The sequence below is a fragment of the Macaca mulatta genome, chromosome 13, assembly GCF_049350105.2.
Source record: "Macaca mulatta isolate MMU2019108-1 chromosome 13, T2T-MMU8v2.0, whole genome shotgun sequence".
In the NCBI taxonomy this organism is placed as follows: Eukaryota; Metazoa; Chordata; class Mammalia; order Primates; family Cercopithecidae; genus Macaca; species Macaca mulatta.
In genome coordinates this window covers 52,561,044-52,583,581 of record NC_133418.1, presented here as the reverse complement: position 1 = coordinate 52,583,581, position 22,538 = coordinate 52,561,044, and the positions used below count along the sequence as shown (strand labels likewise).

The following is a 22,538-nucleotide window of genomic DNA, read 5'->3' as shown; positions in this document are numbered from 1 at the left end:
CTTTTATCTGTGTGACTCTTAACTAGGGCTTTGGCAAAGTTCTAAAGCTCCCTCTGGTATATTTCCTTGTTTTTTTAGAAAATTCCCTGGGCTTAGTAAGACTCAAATTATAATTTTGATTTCATGGAGGGTGGGGAGAGTGGAGAGGACCAAGAACTAGAAAGCATAAGCAACTTGCTAAAAATCACAAAGTAGACAAGTGGTGGAGATGGTTTGTTGGCTCACACCCCCCAAGATGCCACAGCTGGTTTTTTTTTGTTGTTGTTGTTTTGTTTTGTTTTGATTTTTTAATCCTGATTGATTCTGTCTGAGTTAGATACTCATCTGAGACTATGCCAAATTTCTGAACAGACTTTCTTTTTTACAACAGTAGCTGGGAAAGACTAGAAAAATCCAAACAAGTCAAAGTGAAAACTAGTCCAAGGCCATACAGTGAGTTAACTGGACAGAGAATAGGCAGCATTATAATAGTAGAACAAATGCAAAGTTCCAAGAAGGACCTTAGGAATGTGATTATTATTAGGATAAAGCAGGACTCGGTTGATCTTTGTTAGTGTACACAAATATACATGTCTCTGGCAGCAAGTCTAGAAATAATTCAGATGGATGAGCTGCTCATGGCTAAAGGACTAGAAAGAAATCATCAAGTAAAAATTACAGGCAATATACAAGCAAACCATCCTGGGGGTACTTGAGTTTTCTTTGGCAGAAAGGATTACCCAAAAAAAACTCAGAAAATAGAAATGCGGAGGCTGGTGGAGAACGGCCTGCTTGTTTCTCCTCCTGGACTGTCTGTTACCAAACCAATTCATATCATGTCTATTCATAAGTGAAGAGAATTGTTGGATGTACCCTAACTTCACTGCCAATTCTTGGCATATAAGCCTCATCTCCCATGTAGACAGGAGCTCCCCAAGGATGGGGATTATGTTTTCTCCTTCTGACTCCTCAACAGCAGACTATTATATGGGCTAGATTCTCAGCAGGTAGTCAGCAAAGACATGGAAAATGGAATTAAATAGGTCAGCTAACATTTTGTAGCAACGATATTGGCTAGATGGTGGGAGAGACTTATACTTTGTGCTTCTCATATCAAACATTCCAAATGGACCAAACCTAGGCTGCTCTTGCCCAGCACTAGAAGAAAAGTTGTATAAGGAAGAAGAAAGCATCAAACAGGAGAGATGATACCTATGACAGGTGAGTGGGAATCCAGTCCCAGACATGTGAATTTAAGGTTCCAATGGAAGACACCTATGATTAGTGACTGGAAACACAGCAGATGTTTGGTGACATGTGGGTTGGGTCTTAGTAGGCAACATGGGGCCTACCTCATGTTAGAGAAAGCCTCCTCTTTCCAGAAAACCTGCAAGGATTCCATGGGGAGCAAAGCATAGTATGAGCTAAGGTAGGCATGCAGACAGACACAGATGCTAAGACACACTGACAGTGGCCACACCCCTCTTCCTCAGGGGTGATTTTTTTTACATGTTTTCGCTTGAACAGGAACGCTGAGTCCTGTAGAGAACTGCACTCCCAAAGCAGGTGTGTCCTTGAAGTAAACTTGATGCAGGAAAACCTGAATTTGCACTTGATATACATTCCAGAAGAATTCTTCATGTTAAACAAGATAGACTATAAAATGGTTTCAAATAACATGCTTTTCTGGGACACTTAACATATAATCCAAAAAAAATTCTAAAAGTTCTACCTCTTCAGAACATGGCTGCTGTATAAAGTGCAGCCCACTTTCACTAACATACAGAACACTAACCCCGGAGAAGCTTCATTTGCCCACTCCCTGTCTCTGACAGAATGAAACTAATTACATCATTATAAATTATTTTCATAATCACTGATCCACATCTGCCTTTTTTTTTGGAGGCAGTAGAGCACAGCAAAAGAGCCCCAAGGCTGAGGGTCCTCTGACTGATAGTGTGACCCCAAGCATGACACCAAATCTGTTTCTCTGGTTCAGATGTGGAATCATAATAGCTTCTATCAGCAGCTGAGAGCAGATTAAGAGAACAATTGTAAAGTCTACTAAAAAGCACAGAATTGACCAATGACCCATTTGTGTTTATTGCCCGAGATTTCCTCCAACTCCTTGTCTCTGGTGCTAGGCCTCTGTGATTCAAAGAAGGGCATCCTGAGTCTCCTCAGGAGCACTTCCTGACACAGAAATCTGGGCAAATGTAGAAAATGGAAAGCAGGGCTTATTTCAACAAACATAAATTGAGTACCAACAATGTCTCAGTCACTTTTCTAGATACTGCATATGAAATGATGTTAAGATGTTATCTCCAGTCTTGAGGAAATCAGTCTGGTAAATAAATTGATACAGAATGATGTGAATACCCTAACAGGTACTCTAACAGGTTATAAAGAAAGTTCAAAAGCAGGGCATCTAAGCCTGAGCCAGGTCGGTGGTGACTGAAGGGTGGGGTGGAGGTGTCAAGCAAGGAATCTGACATGGCTAGATCTCTCAGGAGTGCTTTGGGAATAACCAAGACAAATGAAGCCTCATATACTAAGCTAAGGAGATAGATTTTAGCCTAGAGACTTCTCTGCTTATTCTCATCACTGCTGCTACCTGCTTTTTTCTAGATTAGAAGATGGAAAACTATAGTCACTACTTGTTGTAAATAAAGTTTTGTTGAAACATAGCCATGTTCATTGATTTACATAATCATCTATGCTGCTTTTATGCTATAATAACTGAGGTAAGTAGTTGTGACAGAAACCATATGACATGGGAAGCTTAAAATATCCACCATCCAGTCTTTTGTAGAAAAAGTTTGCCTGTAGATCCAAGGCAGGGAGGGCAGTGTGCTCTGAAATTCTCTCAGATGTAAGACATTTAATACCTAGTAAAGAAAGAAGAAAAAAATGTCTTTAGGGAGACCCTTCCCATTGTAATGAGATGGCATAAAATTCATCATCCTAACAACTGGCGTAAAAATTATTTCACGGGAGAAAAACATGTTTGGGGGAAACAAGCAGTCTCACCTGCTTGGTGAGACTCCCAAGGTGCCAAGACATCTAGTAGAGAAGGTAGAAGCAATTTGGTATTCTGGTTCTTGAGAGGCAGAATGTGAAGACAGGAGATTTAACTAACGTGTGAGAAGGGATAAGAAGAAAATTCTTCATGGTATTGTGGTTCCAGACAACTTTGGAGAGGGAATCTAATAAGTGACTTTTCAAAACTGTTTGCTGTGCAGCTCATGACACAATCAATCTTCTTTACAAACCCAACGCCTCAATCCTGGTCTTTAGACAAATCCACTCTGCTCCCAATTGCTGGTTGAACGATTTCTCTCTCTCTCTTTCTGTGTGTGTGTGTATGTGTTTATGTGTTTGTGTGAAACTCAGAGCAGAAGCTGTTTCACACCTAGAAAGCTGCACAACTGCACTATGGAACTGGGAGTGCAGGAAGCAAGAAGACTGGAGGTGTCTACGGATTCACAGAAATCTGGAGGGGGCCTTTGGATTTTCCATAGGCTATGGAACTGTGGTAGGGAGAGGTTCCAAGTTTTTCTGATTTCTGTACATTAAGGGGGTCAAGCTTATACTTGAGCTTTGCAACAACGGCCAGTAATAGGCTGGTTCCTGGCCCTACGTCTGACCTCCTCTTCTTTTACCTAGCGGAGTGAGGGCAGACAAAGAGGTAGAGGAAGGCACAAAGAGTGGCTGTGCAGCTCCCTGCTTTCCCTGCAGCCCAGCTCCAGGTGGATAGAAGCTTCATTCAGTTCTTTATCAGTGACCAATTGCCTATCAGCAGCTTCCTCTGAAAGGGAACATCACCCTGAGAAATATTTATTTGCCTCATAAATGTGGGTTTATAGGTTTTCTGTCTAAACTTTTCACCTTTTCTCTCTTGGTAAAGAGAAAAAAAGAAAGACAGGGAAGCTTCAGGTTCTCCTGTTGTTACCAGCTGGTGCCTACGGGAAGATTCCCAAATAAAAATGCCAACACCAAGCATTCCTTTGAGTCAGAGACTGTCCTGTAGGGCCATTTCTCACTGATGACAGCATCTGTCCTGCTGCAGGGAGCAGAAGGAAAGCCTATTATCACACGGGCTGATAATAATCATGTACACATACATGTTCAAGGGGAGGATGGCAGGCCCCAGTCATGGGCTGACTGAGTTGTCACTTGTTGGGGTGGTAGAAGCAGGCAGATGTGAATTTTGAATGGAATTGCTGCCACAGATGTTGTAGGAGAAGAAGGTAGGAGCCATGGGCCAGTGTTTATTTTCTTTCAGTATAGTGTGACTTGTTAAAGGTTCCTGGGTGGGTGAATTAGGGACTCTATGATTGAGTTGTTAACCCTTCCTCTCTGGACAAAATGACTAAAGGCCTTAAAAAGAATCCCTGCAAAGAGAACACACAGTGAAGATAATATTAACAATGTAAGCGTAAGCAAATATCAAGAAAATGGCAGAGCTCAAAAATCTCCTAATCATAATACAAGCTCTTTATCAGCCACATTATAAAATAATAATAGTAATAAGCTAATCAGATTTGATAAGTCAGTCCCCCAAATCTGAAATGATCAAAAAGCTATTTATATTATTTGTATTCATTATTATGAAAAATGAACTTAACCTAAGTATATATTATGCTTTGAATTATTAATATTAGTATGTGTGTGTGTACAAGCAGACTTTCAAAGGTAATGATAATGTTCTGTCTGTTAAACTGCAGTGGGAAGAAAGTTATACATGGGAATAACCTTTTGCAGCTACTCAATGTCTAATTATAATTTATTAGTAAATTTTTATACATACAACTATATTAGGGGGAAGCTCTTAAAATGTCTTTTACCAACAGTAGATTTTCAATCAAAAAGCTTTGGAGACATTGGGTAATAACCTGCAGGGAAAACTACTGCAAATTCATAATGAAAATGATTCAAGTTCTTTTTTATAAATGGATAAATTAAGAAACATAGTTGTAGAAAATTACATCTTGCCTTATATAAGTCATTATTACAAATTACAACCCAGGCATCCTATGATAGGCAGAAGAAAAAATACCTAACATTAAGGGATGGCAAAGCAGGTAATGTCCTTACACCCTGGGTAAATTTAGAATAAGCTAGGCTCTCCATGGCCTTTGAAATATGCTTGAGTCTGGTAGAAAGACTCAGCACTAGAAAAATTAACTTCTTAAGATCTTTAGCTCAACTAGATATGCATTTAAAATCAATTTTGTTCACTTGAATTTGAAGGCTAGAGACTGAATAAAATTGCAACTCAGAATTTCATTGCCAAATTTTGAAACTAATCAATAGATTCAGCAAAGAAGCATTAGATAAGTTATGGTTCTTGACCACCAAGGGATGCTTTTTGTTCGTTTGTTTTCCATCCATAAACTTCAAATTTCAGAAGGGTTCTGCCTCCCAAACATTTTGTTAGGTAAACACTAGTTCCCAGGAAGACTATAGTTTCAGACCCATAGTGGTGGTATATTTGCTATTTCCTTTTTCATTAAATTTATTTTCCTCCTTTCAATTCTATTTACTAATTAGTTTTTATGTAAAAATTTAACGAGCCACTTCAAGTCTACTTTGGACATAAGTGGGATTAAATAAATAGATAAAAAGTGTTCACCAGCATGCTGTCCATCCTTGAGGGTCAAAGGAGGGCCCCAGGCATCGAGTACCATATGCATTCAGATCAAGGGAAAATCAGGCCCAAAATGTTTTAAGTTCCAGTCTGCCAAAAAGTTGGGCATGATTTAGATAAACAGAAGAGAATGAAGGGAATTTCAAGCAAAGAGACTAGTGGAAGCAAAGGAGCAGAAACAGAAGTAGCTGAGATATATTCAAGGGAAGAAAATAGACATTTCTTGAATACCTATTATGTGCCATATTGGGCTAGGTATCTTACTTATCCATTTCATTTAATCCCCAGGAAAATCAACAGCAGAAGAGGCAGGTACCTCCATTTTATAGATAAATAAAAGAAATCCCAAAAAGGTTAAAAGAATGGGCCAAAAGGAACATATGCAGTAAGTGACAGAGTCAGGACTTGGACCCATGACAATCTGACTCCCAAGCCTGATCTTTTCCTCCATTCCCTTTTGGGCCTCTGTCAAGGGCTAGTTGGATGAAAGCAGAGGGCATATAAAGGAACAGCAGTGAAGAGGCTGAAGAGGAAATAGGTGGGGTTAGACTATGCAGAGTACTGGAGTACTGACTCTCAGTCTAAGGACTTAAAAATAATCTACATTCCACGGGGAGTGGTAACATTTCAGTAGCAATTTATTTAGTGGGATAAATTTGGTAGTAGCATACAAGATGGACTAGAGGAGAAAATTTCTAGTCAGGAAGATCTGAGACAATAAGGATCTGGATTGGGATGGCAACAACAGGGTGACAGAGGAACGGATGGCCACTGTCTCAGTTCCGACTGAAGGATTTGAAGGCTAACTGAATGTTGGAGGAGACAGGGAAGACTAAAACATGATCACAAAGCAGGTTTTTCAAAATCAGTTGCCTTTAGAAACCAGGCGCACAATACAAATGAATGAATCAGGCAGGTGAAATATGATAGTGAGTAGTGGGGGCTATGGAAAACTAGAGTACATAATCCTCCTAAAGGCATTCACATTTAGATGTTTTAAAAACATTATGCTGATCACTCATTGGGCCATCAGTCTGAAACTTTTGTATAGGGTTTTGAAGCTGGATAGGACACAAGGCAGACCAAAGAGGAGAATGTTGGATATTGCCCCATGATCTACATGCCTCTCACATTCCCAGAGCTTTCTCTCATTGGCAGGGTATACCACATTAATTAGGGTCATTATCAGTCTTAACTTTTATCCACCAGCTGAGTTGACATATATGTCCCACAAAGAGGAAATAGGGCCAAAATGAAGAGAAACATATTTCAGGTTCAAGCCAGTGTTGTCAAGGCTTAGAATACCATGTTTTCACATGAGCTAAACCAATGGCCTTCAGAACAGATCCCAAAAGAACTCTTGCCTCCAAGGAAAACCAACAAAGCATTCAGGGCCTGCTCTCTCACAGAGCAGGCTGCCTCCTCCTTTTCCCCTTTCTCTACTAGCTGGGTCCAGTTTGAAAAAGAGTTTTCAGATCAGGCCAAGTAAAATTATAAGGCAGAGAAAAAAGAAATTTATAGATATTTCTTGAGAACCAAGTGTTGGCTAAGTGACATATGTTTAACTTAGATAATGTTATTAGATCCTTTACATAATTCTGTGAGATAGGTTATTATTTTTCTAGATGTGAATAAGAAAGTAAATAAATAGCAAAGTAGTAGTAAGTACAAAGTAAGTAGTAAGTACAAAGAAAGCAGTAAATAGCAGGCCTTAGACATGAATTTAAGTCTTTTTAAGTCCAAAGCTACTAGATTTGAGGTTAAGTCTCTTTAACATCCTTCTACTATGCCAAGAGCTCAGGTCTCCACTGTTCCCCATAACTGTTCTCATTCCAAACAAAAGCAGATGAACCAACACGTCTTTGAGTTCTTTCATATGTGTCTTTTGCTTAAGCTATGCCAGTACTTACACAATTTAACAGGAAACAACACTGAAATCAGATTACTACAAATCTGGGGTTCTTGGGCCAGGAAAGTCCAAAGTGGGGACCATACTTAAATCCTGGTATGAGGCAACTATGACTGTGTGACAAGGGCTGGTTGAATCATTGCCTGGCTTTTCTAGCCTTTATTCATGGGCTACAAGTTTAAAGCTGGAAAGAACCTCCAAGAAGAGCAGAGCAGAAACTCAATGAGATTCCAGGAAGCAACAGAATTCACTAAGGGAACCACATGAAGAGAGAGTGGTGCTACAAGTGTGAATATCAGACTAAAGAACAGAGTCCCAACCAGAGCTGGCTAGTGAGTCACTGTGATTTCTGACAACCACTAGGCTGTAATATTGAGCCACTCAACACAGAAGATTGAAAATTCTATTTAGATTTTCAAGGTGATTTTATTAGGCAGCTGACTTAAAGGGTAAGGTTACCTTACAGTTCAGCACCACACTCAATTCCAAGATCCTCAAAGGCAATACATACAAGCAGGCCCAGTAGGTAAGTGCTTGCTAAAAATCTTGGCCAAGTCTAAGAAGCAAAACTTGCTGAAGACTATTCAGAAATACGTGCTTGTATTTGGGAGGCTGGGGGAAGTGAAGAGATACATCTTAATTTTTCTCTTTGTCTTTGCTCACTGTGAATTTTTATAGGCAGAGGGTAAGGCTAGCTAAGGGTCTGTGGCAGGTTCCAATGACCAAGAACAGTTAATGCTCAAAGAAACAGTGAAGTTTTGAATTACTTAAATCTTAGTAGGACAAATAGCTTCCTCTCCACCACCACTCCCCATCACCATGAATACCCTTCCTTTTCTATCACAATCTCCTTTCTGTCCTCATGCCAGAAATTGTCACAATATTACTTCTCAGAATTCTCATCTAAGGGGTCAAGCATCCTATATGAAACAGTTTTTGCCTGAATTCTGCCTGGCATTTTCAAAACATCCTGAAACCCCAGACCTTTCAGTTTGTTCCATATTATTTGTCTTTTGGTTAGCAAATATACCTTTAGTCATCCTGCTTTCCTTTGGTAGCTTCAGACATATTCTTTCAGCTTTTGAGAGGTTTTTATTTTTATTTTGAGACAGAGTTTCACTCTTGTCACCTAGACTGGAGTGCAATGGCATGATCTCGGCTCACTGCAACCTCCACTTCCCAGGTTCAAGTGATTCTCCTGCCTCAGCCTCCCAAGTAGCTGGGATTACAAGCATGTGCCACCACGCCCTGATAATTTTTGTATTTGTAGTAGAAATGGGGTTTCACCATGTTGGTCAGGTTGGTCTTGAACTCCTGACCTCAGGTGATCCGCTCGCCTTGGCCTCCCAAAGTGCTGGGATTACAAGCGTGAGCCACTGCACCCGGCTTGAGAGATTTTTAGACTTCCGGAATAGAAGAGAGAAAACCTGCATTGTAGCCCTGGATTTGTCACTAGTAGTCTTGCAACTCAGGATTCCTTCTAAAATTCATGTTTACTGATGACCAGATATCTATCCCTCCAGCTCTAAGATTCTAAATCTAATGAATTTCTTTAAAAAAAATATATATATACACACACACACACATATATATACACATATATATATATACACACACACACATATATATATATTTGGTAGAGACAGGGTTTTGCTATATTGCCAAAGCTGGTCTCAAACTCTTGGCCTCAAGTGATCCCCATTCTCCCACTGTCTTGGCCTTCCAAAGTGCTGGGATTACAGACACAAGCCACTGTGCCGGGCCAGTGAAGCTATGGCATAGAGAGTAGTTCTTAGCATTTAGCAGAAATGGGACTGATAAAATGATAGACTGTGAGGAATTGTAGAGAACTATACTATTATTTCATCTTGCAGAGGAGGAAACTGAGGTCTGGAAAGATTCATTATGGCAAAGTTACCATGAATGGGGCTGTGGTTGGAATACAGGCCCCTGATTTGAATCCACTTTTTTTTCTAATATATGATGCAATTTAATCAGCTGGAGGAGAACAAAAATCATTGAGAATAGTACACAGGTCAGGTGCCTAGAGAGGTGAAGGAGAAGGAAAGGGAGTTTCATTTTTAATTAAAAAATAAAAATAAAAGAGAATATAAAATCCATCTTACCCCAGTGAACAAATGTTAATAATTTGTCCAGTTTACTTCAGATCCTCCCTTTGTTTTAAAAAATAAAACATTATAAATAAAGGTGAAATCCCCCTGCCTTCTCTCCATTCCTTCACTTTCCTGATGAAGGCTGCTATCATGATTTTGTTATGTATCTGCTACATGTTTTTATGCTTTTAATAGATAAATAATATATGGTAATGTTCTGTGTTTTAGTTTATATCTATATCTATATATACATACTATGTATACATATGTGACATTATACATAATATTCTGCAACTTGCTTATTTCATTCAATCTTATGTTTTCAAGATCCATCCAGGTTGATCCATCTAAATCTAGTTTATTTAACTGCCAAATAGTATTTTCCACCGTAGAAGTACACTTAAATATACTACAACGTATTCATCAATTCTTTCATGATGGAAATTTGTACAATTGTGTTTCCAGATGATAGAAGAATGCGGTGTTGCTTGTACCCAGGGAGCAGGCAGCATGCTAGGTGAGTATGGTGAGAAGGGGTTATCATCCTTTATCACTATATATGTGAAATGATGTAAAAAAATTGCAGGGCATTTAGTGAACCAGCTTAAATAGTCCCTGCATTTGATCCCACAGAAAGTGGCAGAAAAAACTCAGATGATTAGTCCAGGCAGGACTCTTAATGAGATAACTGAAAGGAAATTCATCTCTCCTTCGAAGAGAACATGCAGAGGAATAAAGAAAGCACAGTATAGCTGACATCACTATGCCTACCCTGAACAGAATTAAGATAAACACAAACTATTTCTTTTCTGAATTGTAATGTTAGGGAGTTACATCCCCATTTCTAAGCCTTTGGGAATGGATCAGCAAGTCTCTATAAGATTTTCAAAAGTATATGAGGCTGACCTGGGATGGTAGAGAGGAACAGGCTCTGCTTCCATAGTTATTGTGTGAAGTTGCAAGTTATTGAATTGAGAGTCCAAGTTTACATTTTTCTTGAACTTCAATAAGTTGCTGAATTTCTTCAAGATGCATCTAAGTGCCCACTAGCAGTGTTTGCATTGGATGGGAAGAAGACATTAGGAGAAAAAAGAAACCTCCTTGTTATGGGAAAGCTTGGTATCATTCTCAAAGATGCTAGGATGGAAAGACTTCTTGCCTTATCTGCATTGACAAGCTTAATCTTCTAGTTTCTTGTGTGGCTAGAGCAATAAGGTCTTAGTCTCTGATGGCATGGGAGCCTTGATCCAACATTAGAGCTACGTATTTATCATTTCTGGTCTATAATATGGCTTGTTGTGAGGCAGTTTCTCAATCAGGTGAATTTTTAAAAACCTGCTCCAATTTCTTGAATAAGGATGTGAAAGGAGATACAGTAAGTGAAAGCACTTGAAAACTTCATCTTGTTATTACAGTTAACAACACCATTACCACAGGGTATCATCATTATTCAAGGAGATTTTTAAAAAGCAACTAAAAACTGCCCTTTGTGAACTTTAAAACAACAGGAGCTGTTCTGACTTTTACTTCAATGTAATATAGATGGCAGCCCCTGGCTTTCATCCAAGTTACAATTCCCTTCTCCCAACCCCAGAACCATCATGTCCATATTCCGTGTGAACCCAGGACAGACAGACATTCTCCAGATTAGCATTTATCCATGTGGCTTGTTCCGTGGAAGCAGAGTTCCCTCTAGGACTTTACCAAGGGCCAGATCATAAGCAGTGATTATTTGGAGGGGACCACCCACAGTTTATACCATGAGCAAGCTGCGGGAGAAAAAACCTGTCTTTTTACCTGAGATCTCTCCCATGTCTACAAGAAAATCATTCCAAAGTAGATACCAAGGTGACATTGAAAAATCACCATCATCTTGTTTTAGCCAGTCTCCTTGACTAGTCCTTCTCATCTGGTGATAAGTCACATTCCTGACTTGAAGATATCTTTAGCGGCTAAATATTCCCCAAACTTTCCCACCTCCTGTCCCCTTTATGGATCGCACAAACATTTTACAGCACTGAGCCGGGGACAGAGGGTAAGGAGTTTAGGAATCCTGAGACTCACACTGAAGAGTGGTGGTGAGGCAAATCCAGATCATTCTGACTAGAAGCCGGCCAGTTCACGACGTTCATTGTTTCTCACTTTTGTGCCTTTGGGCAAGTTACTAACCTCTCTCTAAAATGAAAATAATATTTGCCTTGGTAGAGTATTCAGCATAGTGCCTGGCACAAATGTTCAGCAAATACTGGTGATAATGATGATAATGACAATGAAGATGGCAAACTTATTCCTGCCTTCACTCCTTCACACTTGCCGTTCTCTAATTTACAATGACTTCTTTTCTCTTTGTTCTATCTAAATCCTTCCCATTCTAAGAGACCCTTAAGAAGTCCTTTTCAATCAGTCCCAGGCACAATATTTCAATTGGTAGTATCATAGCCTATCTTAAATTATGAGTTATTTCTTTTGTCTTGCCTCCCCAGGGAGATTATAAGCTCTTTAAGGACAAGGATTTTTTTCTGTGCTTCTACCTGACACATGTCTGGGCCCATGGTATGCGTGATATACTTAGCATTGAGAATAGTCAAGGGAATTTCTATTTGCTGGTCATAGAGTGGTACTAAGCACATTACAAAGGGAATTTCACAGCTAAAGGCTGTGTCTTTCTGGCTGCTCAGTACCATTAGACTTCCATTTCAACTCATACAACTAAAATGGTCCTATATTGGCTAAAGGAGTAAACAGTCTATAATCCCTGAATGAGCCTCAAATGAGTAAGGGATTATAGAAGCTAGTTCGAGATTTAATACTTTAATTCACTAAGCAATTATTCTTACTCCCTATATTGGACAACAAATTGTATTTCCACATTCCCAAGAGAGCTGCTGAGGTACAACAGAGGTATGTCCCCTATGCATATCTGTACTGGCCCAGAGGCTCTGGACCATCAAGATACTGAGATTATGGCAAATAAGAGTTGGTAAGAAATCATCAAGTGGCCACTGCTCTTCTGTAAGTTGTTAATGCTCAGGCTGTGGGCCTTCAATGTATTATACACTGCATCTCTAAGCTTCTGGAATTCTCTGGCCTGGAGGCCTTTCTGCAAATGGATTGGAAACTACAGCACAGCCCTACAATGGGAAGGAACTTCCAATGGAGTTCTATCTTGATGTTGTCTTCTGCTTTCTCTGGATACCAGCAAAGTCCCTGTCCTTCCTCCTATCTCTAAGGTCAGATAATAGATACTCTCCCCTTTCAGCCTGTGAGCAGCTTGAAGGCTTGTCCATTTTTTTTCTTCTTAGTGTTTAGCACTGTGTGGTGGAGTAGAGAAGGATCTCAAAAAGATGTGTGCTGACTGATGATTGTGAGAAAGTATCGTAGAAGGCCACCATTGTGGCAAGGCCCTGAACATATCACAGGAGCTCTCCCTGAGCTCCCCACCCTCTGGCTCCTTGAGGTTCTCTGGAGTCCCAGGGTCTGGCTCCACAAGGCTGTAGTCTCTGCTTCTGTTGGTGTTTCTTCATATTCTCCAAAAGGCAGGGAATGGGTGGAAAGGCTCAGCCACAGGATATTGGACTGTTTACAGTTGGCCAGGCCAAGATTAGCGTGAGCACAACATATGCCAAGTTCATTGGAAGTTACATTTTCTCTTTGTTTACACATTAAAGGGGAGAAGACCAGAAGAAAAAAAAAAGCAGGTGACCTCCTGTTAACCTCAGCCGTCTGCAAAAGGCTGCTGCCCTCACCTCTGAATGAACTTTCAGATTATCTCAGACAAGATTCACCTTGCGCTGAACTTGTACGCCTGCTCTGAAGCCCCCAGTCACGTAGCTGTGATTAAACATTACAGAGTGGCCATAAATTTACAAAAGTATTATTGTGCCTTGCTTTCCTCTTCTTCTTTGGGAGAGGAAGAGGGCAATGGGTTTGGGGTGGGGGGAGGCAAAAAAAGGGAAACACACAGTCAAACAAACAGTTCCTTTTCACAGCTCTGAACAAAAGAGAAAACATTGCATAGGTGTCCCAGAAAGAAGGGGAAAGAAATTTGGTCATGTGAGAGAAATTAAAGCTCTAGAAGAATGCAAAAGCCTAAAACTCAACGGAATAGCTGAGGTGCTCCTGGTCCCATTTCCAGACAGTCTGCAAGTCCACAGATGAAAGACAAACCTGCTCTGGTCCTTGCTCCTGGCTTCTCATGAAGGGTATCCCTGAAATAATACTTTTGCCAGAGAGAGAGAGAGGAAGAGAGAGGGCACGAGGCAACTGACAGGGCAGCAGGCAGGAGAAAGAAGGCTGCGAGAAAACACAGTTCGTTTGTTCTTTGAGCTGCTATGAGAGATGAGGAAGCCCCAACATCTGGGACATTTAAACAGAGACTGGATAAAGACTAGTCCATGTTCTAAAGGAAACACCCTGTAGCTGTACCCAGGAGACTGACCAGATGACCTAAGAACATTTGTTTCTATGATTCACTATTTTATGCTTAAAGTAGAAAAAAAACGGATATTCCACTGAAGTAAAATTTGTTAAACCCTCTAGGATTCCAAAGCCAAGATACGCCTGCAAAAGGCCTGTGCTGACCATGAAACAATGAGACCTCTATAACCAGAAAAGGCCAGGGAGTGCTCTATTTAATCCAAAAGAATTGTAAAAAGTGGTCAGGAAGCCCAGACTGAGGTGATAGGCGCTGGCCAGCAAAGCCACCTTTGGAAAGGAGTCGTTCTGTCTCTGGTTACCCTATGGCAGTGACAGGGGTGCTAAAGAGGCTCATTGTTTCTATAGTTGGCAAGGCCTTGCCCATAAAAGCAGCAAAGTCCAGGGTCCATCCACATGAGGAAGGCGGCTGATGGCTTAGCTCTTGCTGCTTTTAAGAATCAGCCAGGAGTCAAAAAACGGGCCTATGGAAATTCTCAGGCATTGCCCCTGACACACAGAGATGAGCCAGGAAGTGAAATGGCCAGTGTCAGGGCAATATTGGTGATAGTGAAGCTCCGCGTGGGAGTTCTGAAGTCAATCTCTGGTCCCCAGGGGCAACCTGTGTTCAAAACTCCGGCCTGGACTTGGAGAAGAAAGAGAATGGATTCCTGCCTCTCAGTGTGAGTTCTGTGAGAGACAAGACTATTGGGTAGAAACACAGGGGAAAAAGGATAATAAAATGTACATTCGTTGTGAGCCAGATGGGCCAGGTATATATTAAATGCATTATTGGTACGGTCTCAATTAGTGTGATTCTAAGAGGAAGATACTATTTCTCATGCCTATTTTACAGATAAGGTAATTGAGGCACAGGACAATTTAAGCAACTGCTCAGAATCACACAGCTAGTAAGCAAGGAAGTCAGAATCTGAAACCAGGTCTATCTGATTCAATGCATCTTTAAATATGAGAGCAGAATCTTAGAAACGTAGAATTAAGGAAATCTACCAAAGTTCATGCCAGGCAGACTGAATAAAGTGTCCTCCTCCTTTTCCTACCATCCTTCAAGACCCTGCTTAAGTACACATCTCCTTTAGGAAACCTTCTTGAACACTACTATCAGTTCCTTAGATTTATCCCTTCTCTGAACTCCATTTGTACCTATTGTTCATGGTGCACAGGAAGCACTATATCACATATTTTTCTATTCTTCCAACTGTTTGTGCCTCACAGTTGAACTGTTGATTATGTCAGTAAACTAGATGTTGATAAACAGAGAAACCCAAGTGTTTTATGCTCATATCTCCCAGAATAGAACATCAACTTTTTGAGCAAGGGACACATAGTGGGACCTCAACATACTGTGACTAAACTCCACAGAGACTAACAAAAAGCTCTTGATGTATTAAATAAGGATACACTTTATAATAAGTAAAGTTGTTCATTAGTGGAATGTGCTGGAACAGAATGAGTGAAATGTGTGAATGTGTGAAAGTAGAATAAGTTCTACTTCTTTAGTACTTTTTCCCAAGATAATGTAGTTTTATTGTGTATTTCTGTATTAAAAACAATTTATGCTTTTTGCAAAAAAATTCAGAAAAAAACTTATTTAATTCAGAAAAGCATAATGGGAAACCATCATCCATAAATTTCATTCCCTAGGGATAATGACTGTCAACAATTTGGTATTTAGCCTTTAACACTTTTTGTCTCGCCAAAATAGAGCAAATTATAGATACTGTCAAAAGCAGATTTTTCCCACTAATACAGAATAGACATCTTTTACATGTAAATACACATAGATAAATGTAACCAATTTTAAAGACTCCACAGAATCTATTTTTAACAGCTATATACCGTACTAAGTTGAACAAATCCCTTATTGATGGGTATTTTGAGTTTTTTCCCCAATCTTTTTTTATATTACCGAATGTCTTGATGAAAATTCTTGAATATACATCTTTGCACATTTCTTCAAGTGTTTCCTTAGGGAATAGTGTGAGTTACAATATGGCACAGTGGTTAAAAGTGTCAACTCTGGATCTAGATAGCAACTCATCAGCTTTGTGACCGTGGGCAAGTCATCTAACCTCTATAATCCAGTCTCATTATTTACATAATGAAGGTAATAGTACATACATAATTAGGTAGGCATGCATATTTAAAGAGTTAATTCACCCAAAAGCACTCAGGACAGTGCCTTTTATGGAGTAAATGCTGAACAAATGTTAGCAATGATGGTGATAATTGATGATGATGATGATAATGGTAAATTCCTGGAAGCAGAATTCTAGGTCAAAGCTTTTGATATCCATCCATAAACTGCTTTCCAGAATAGTGTATCAATTTACATTCCCATTAGCAGGTACCAGAGTGTTTTTGAATGGAAGTATTAGATGAACATTTGTCAAAATACTAGAGGGACTAAACAAAAAGCTTTAGGTTTATCATCTCAATGATCCCTTTCTATCATAAAATACCATGCTTCCTTGCTCCACTGCTAAATCATATAAATGTAATGAAAATAATAAAACAAGTTGAAAACCCCTGGAACACCTTAGAAGGAGAGCGCTAACTTGCACTTAGAAAGTGCTTTGTAGTTCACAAAATGTTTTCAAATATATTCTCATTTTTCGGTTCAAGCACCACCTAACTTATTGGCTATGCAAATTTATACTCTCCAACTGGGACAAGTGAGTGATGATCAGATTATGAAATAACCAAAGGGATGTCAGGTCTCATCTTTTTAAAAAATTTTTCAATTTTTATTTTAGATGCAGGGGGTATATGTGCAGATTTGTTACATGGGTATATTACATGATGCTGAGGTTTGGGGTACAGATCCCATCACCCAGGTAGTGAGCACAGTACCCAATAGGTAGTTTTTTCACCCATGTTCCCCTCCCTCCCTTCCCCATCTAGTAGTCTGCAGTGTCTATTGTTCCCATGTTTATGTCCATGTGAGCTCAATGTTTAGTTCCCACTTATAATTGAGAACATGCAGTGTTTGGTTTTCTGTTCCTGCATTAATTTGCTTAGGATATGGCCTCTAGCTGCATCCATGTTGCTGCAAAGGGCATAATTTAATTCCTTTTTATGGTTGCAAAGTATTCCATGGTGTATATGTACCACATTTTCTTTATCCAATCTACTACTGATGGGCACCTAGGATGATTCCATGTCACTGCTATTGTGAATAGCATGGCAATGAACAAACAAATGCATGCACCTTTTTGGTAGAATGATTTATTTTCCTTTAGATATATACCCAGTAAAGGGATTGCTGGGTCAAATGGTAGCTCCGTTTTAAGATCAGGTCTCATCTTAACCCTTTTCTAGATCCTAAGATCCAGCCCTCTGCCTCAGAATGAAACTCAGGGTGCCTACACCCTTTACCTCACAAACACGAGATCTAAAGAGCTCTCTTGTATTCTCTTACTAGAAATCTTCCAATGTCACTAAGTATTAAGAAACTCCTTTTCTGTGGATTTTAACCTTACAATACAGCTTTTTTTCTCTACTTTCTAGAAACCCTTTTATCAAATGAATACATAGGCAAGGAGTTACAGATACAATCTTCTTAACAGAAGTAGCTTGAAATATTTAATATCGCTAGGTGTGGTGGCTCACACCTGTAATCCCAGCACTTTGGGAGGCTGAGAAGGGTGGATCACCTGAGGTCGGGAGTTCAAGACCAGCCTGACCAACATGGAGAAACCCCATCTCTACTAAAAATACATATTTAGCCTGGCATGGTGGCGTATGTCTGTAATCCCAGCTATTCGGGAGGCTGAGGCAGGAGAGTTGCTTGAACCCAGGAGGCGGAGGTTGCAGTGAGCCGCGATCACACCATTGTACCCCAGCCTGGGCAACAAGAGTGAAACTCAGTCTCAAAAAAACAAAACAAAACAACAACAAAATATAATCTTACTTAGTTGTCTCTCCTTTCATCAACTGGGACCTTTTACCAGGACTGAACAAATAAAAGTTCCTTAGCTGTTTCTATCCTGCTCCAATAAAATCTTCTTTCTTAAATTTTCAAGTTTCTGAGGCTGAGGTGGGAGGATGGTTCAAGCCCGGGAAGCAGAGGTTGCAGTGAGCCAAGATTGTGCCACTGTACTCCAGCCTGGGCAACAGATCCAGACGTTGTCTTTAAAAAAAATTTGTTTTCCGGTTTCTGAAGAAGCAAAGCTCAGACTTCCTAAAATTCTTTATCTTAGCACCCTCCGCTGCTGATAGGAAGTGTGAGCATCTCATTCTATTAGAAACTAGATGTGTTTCAGCCAAAGACCCAGTGCAGACCTATGCTTATAGCAGAAAAAAACAAATGGCTCCTTTAAAAACTGGGCTGTTTCATTTCTGATCATTATAGCATTTTTTGCTTAAGTAAAGGCTTACAGCCACATCAGAGAATTAGTGTTGTAACTCATCCTGTGAGTGTCAAAATCAAGGTTAGGGTGCTGAGAATACAACTAGGCACATTTGAATACACTCTTACTTACCAAGGACCATCATCAAGGCAGACTCTTTCTTAAAATTAATGTATTTAAATTTGGTCCTCAGTGATAAGATTTTTATGTTGTTGCTTTTCACATTCAAATATGATGCACCTAATGATTCTGCTACACATGGATTTTGCAAGCATAATTTTTAAAAAAGAATTATAAACAGGAAGACTTTCTTTTGGTAGGTATCTGTAGCTGCCATGTGTAGGGTGTGCTGATCTTTTGGGTCCTAAACCTTTGCTTGCTCTCAGCTCCTCCCTAGTCTCCCCTGGTTTGTCTCCAAATACTGTTTTTTTAGGCATCTACTCAATCAACCTTTATTGAGTATTTTCTCTGATTTACCGTCATGCAAAACGTTATGCGGACTACCAAGAAAGGAGAAAATACAATCTCTTCCTTCAAGGAGTTTACAATGAATTAAGGAGCCAGATCCACATATTTAAGTCAATCAAAATGCATTTTTGTGGATGGCATATTGCTAACTTTCCATTAATCCTAAATAAAATGAACACGTCAATGTGAAGTATGGTAGGGATCACCACGGAAAGTTTAGAAGGAAGAGCAGCAGATGATAATATTTTGTTCATACTGGATAGCTGGATACCCATTTCCTAGCACGATATCAGATACAACAGATACTCAATAAATATAATGAACTGCCCCCTCTCCTGACCTGCCATCTATTTCAAAGCTAGGGGACCAGGTGTTTTCCAGGATACGTACCTTCCCCAAAGGGCCCCTGAGTCACTACAATATCCAGAAAGTTGTACAGTTTTCTGGCAGCTATCCCAAAGGGGGCTGGCTGTGCCTCATCTTACAAGTCAGTGTGTCTTCTTCTCTGGGCACAGTGCCGGTGGAAGCTTGGTTTGCACTTTGTTATTTTTTGTGTGTGTGGGTGGTGGGCAGCAGCAAGGTGGGATTACAGGTCTTCAGGAGTGAGGTGGAAACTTTGGAATCTTTGTCCTTGTTTCCTCAGCAAAGCACAACATACATCCCAAAAGGGCAGTCGGCTGTGGAATCTTGGATATGATGGCTGAGTTACAAGAGAACAACCCTTGTTTACAAAGGCATTTCTTCAAAATGTCTTTGCTTGGCACTTATTTTAGGGTGCTGATTAGCCTGAGTTAAATGTTATCTGTAGAAGGTGAAACACCACCTCCTGTTCCCTCCAGGCAGCGACAGCTTTCTCCAGCCTGGGTTGATTCAGGAAAGTATTAGCAATTTTACCCTCTTCCTTCTCAACCCAAAATGTACCCTGTCTTCACTAACTGCCTGGGCACCTGCAACCTGTAAGACTCATTCCTCAGTGGACCAGTTTCCATGTCCCCTTGCAGACACTCAGAGATGTACTGACAGGTGATCCTAGAAAGTTAAAATATTTCTGGACCCAATTTCTCCAATAAAATGACGTTTTTGGACTAATTGATTTCCAAGGGCCCTTTTCTAGTTCTGAAACTTACTTTCTATTAATAAATGTTCCGTATTCTCCAACGAGAGACTGAGGTGAGAAAATGGGCCCTCTTTTTCTGCTAGAGCTGTACTGTCAGGCAAAGGAAAGCCTTGGGAGAAGCCTGGTATAAGCTCAGGACTAAGGCTGGGCTCTGTTTCTGCACGTGCACCTTTACTCACTCACCATTTAATGAATGCCTCCACATACCCAAAGCCATAACCGAAACAAAAACTTTGTCCTTGCTTAAGATGGAACATTATGCCACACCCACCATAAGCTGGGTTTTATGGTGATTTCACATGAACCACCATGCATAATGAGGTTGCTAGAAGGTGATATGTAGAGTTCTGAATGATTTTTAATATATATCTCCCTAATTCCCACTGTAAATTTGGTATGTGGTCAGGTAGCATAATCTTAGATTGCTATGAAACCAATGTGATTTTAGATAAAAGTATATTTGTTTTTGTCAATCTTAGAAACTATATGAAGGATTTGGGAGGTTGCATATCAATTTGGTTTACCTGTTGCTTTGGTTTGACTTTTTCTGTCACCCAGTGTTATGCTGCTTAAAGTTTATCCCAGTGATTCTCAATGGTGGACTTTTTCCAAACCACATAGCTCTCCGCAAGACTCACTGCTCTAATGAGCCATGAGCCTCTGACACAGATGGGAGTGTGTGGAATCCCTCAAGTGTGCTGAAGTGAGAAAAAAAAAAGAGGCTCCATTGCTTTGGAATATGCAGATGGCATTTCTCCCTTTGGCCCAAGAATGGTGTATCAAAATGAATGCTGTTTCAAGGGTGGTTGACAGGGTCTGCCCTAGGCCTAGTTGGTGCCTCTCTCTGTAGGAAGGTAGCATTTTGCCCTTGAGGGATGTCTAGATGTAAGGAGCAAAAACATTGTTTTCAAAGGGTGTAATGGTATCTACCAGCTACCAACAGCCTGATTTAGCTCTTAATCCACTCCACAATTCTAGTTTCTTGGGGCAGGGCAGGCTGTTTTATGACTTGAAGAGATTTGCGTTAATTACCAACATACCATAGAGATAAATCTGAGTTTCCAACACACATAGGAACAGAATAGCCCTAGAAAATAATAGCCCTATAAAAGAGGAGTTGGAGTTGCTGGTACTGAGAAGGGATAAAAGAACAAAGCAATAAAAAAAAAAATTAAATGTCAGTATCAAGCATATTAACTGAACTGAAAATCCCTGAGTGCATAATAAAACACCTTTAACTTAATAAAAATGCATTTGACTTAGACAATAATGGGGGAAACGGACCAAGAATTTGCAACTTATCTTCTTCCAGGTTTTTCCTCACAACTTCTATCTTATGTAAGAGAAGCAGAGCTCAAGCCAATGATAATCAGCCTTTCAGGAATGTATGGAGAGTGACAACTTTCATGTTCTCTATCTCCACTATAAAGTGAACAAAAAAACTTGAATACCAATTGTAGTACATGATGCTTAGGTTAAATACAAAACAGTTCTTACTATAGCAGTATAAGAGGCACTTGAAGGGGAACCTTAGGTGGTGTAGTAGAGTGTGTTTCCAAAGATAGCTGCAAGAGTAACTCCCATCCCATGTGCTGCTTTGCAAAATAACATTGTCACTTTCGCACCAAGAGGTAGAGCCTATTACTTTCCTTCTGAATCTGGGCTAGCTTTAGGACTTGTTTTCCTCAAGAGAATATGGTAAAAGTGTCGCTATACACCTTCTGAGGCTGGGCCTTAACAGATACTAGCTTCTGCTTCACCATTTGGAATACGGACCCTCGAAATTCAGTTGCCAAATAAAGAAGGCTAAGCTAGCCATCTGGAGAGGTAAAGAGAGGTCTCAGCCTCCTAGCCAACCCTGCCAAGGCACCAGACTTGTGAGTGAAGCCATCTTAGCATTTCAGCCCCAGCAACCATCCAATTGCAACCTCATGAGATATGCTAGCTAATACCATGTAAAACTGCCCAGCTGAGCCCCGGCCAAATTCCTGACCCACAGAATAATGAACAAATAAAATGGTTGTTACTTAAAGTCACTAAGTTTGGGGTTATCTTATTAATGTAATAAAAGATAAACAGGTGGAAATATTCCTCCTAGAGAAGTTCTAGGAAAAGGAGAGACGGCCATCTGTTTTGTAAACTTAGGCAGAGGCAATTTGTGATATCCACTTCACCTTTCTGGATTTAACAATCCACTGGACATGGAGAAAATGGAGGAATGAATTACCTTAGAATCTCTACAGTGACTCCTGTTAGAACTTCAGGATGGGACGTCCTGATAGGAAGCCTTCAAGGTGTGCTATGATCTAAATGAGTGCATCTCCCCAAAATTCATATGATGAAATCCTAGCTCCAAGGTGATAGTATTAGGACGTGGGACTTTTGAGAGGTGATTAGGTCATGAAAGCAGAACCCTCATCAATGGAATTAGTGTCCCATAAAAGAGACCTGAGAGAAACCTCTTACCCCTTCCATCATGCGAAGACACAGCAAGAAGTCTCCATGCCAGAAAGTG

The 22,538-nt window shown here is 40.1% G+C and overlaps 1 protein-coding gene across 21 annotated transcripts in view; it reads right to left on the bottom strand.

The window, feature by feature from the left end:
• The window catches only part of EXOC6B (exocyst complex component 6B), a 678,312-nt gene that overhangs the window by 14,328 nt on the left and 641,446 nt on the right, over positions 1-22,538 (bottom strand). The window contains exon 21 of one of the 21 annotated variants that reach the window (XM_077959238.1): positions 2,061-2,867. The exons of the other annotated variants lie outside the window; for them this stretch is intronic. Coding sequence (XP_077815364.1) covers positions 2,694-2,867 — 174 coding nt within the window. The 3' untranslated portion in view covers positions 2,061-2,693. Of the gene's footprint in view, positions 1-2,060; positions 2,868-22,538 lie in introns of those variants that run through there. 21 annotated transcript variants of the gene reach the window in all.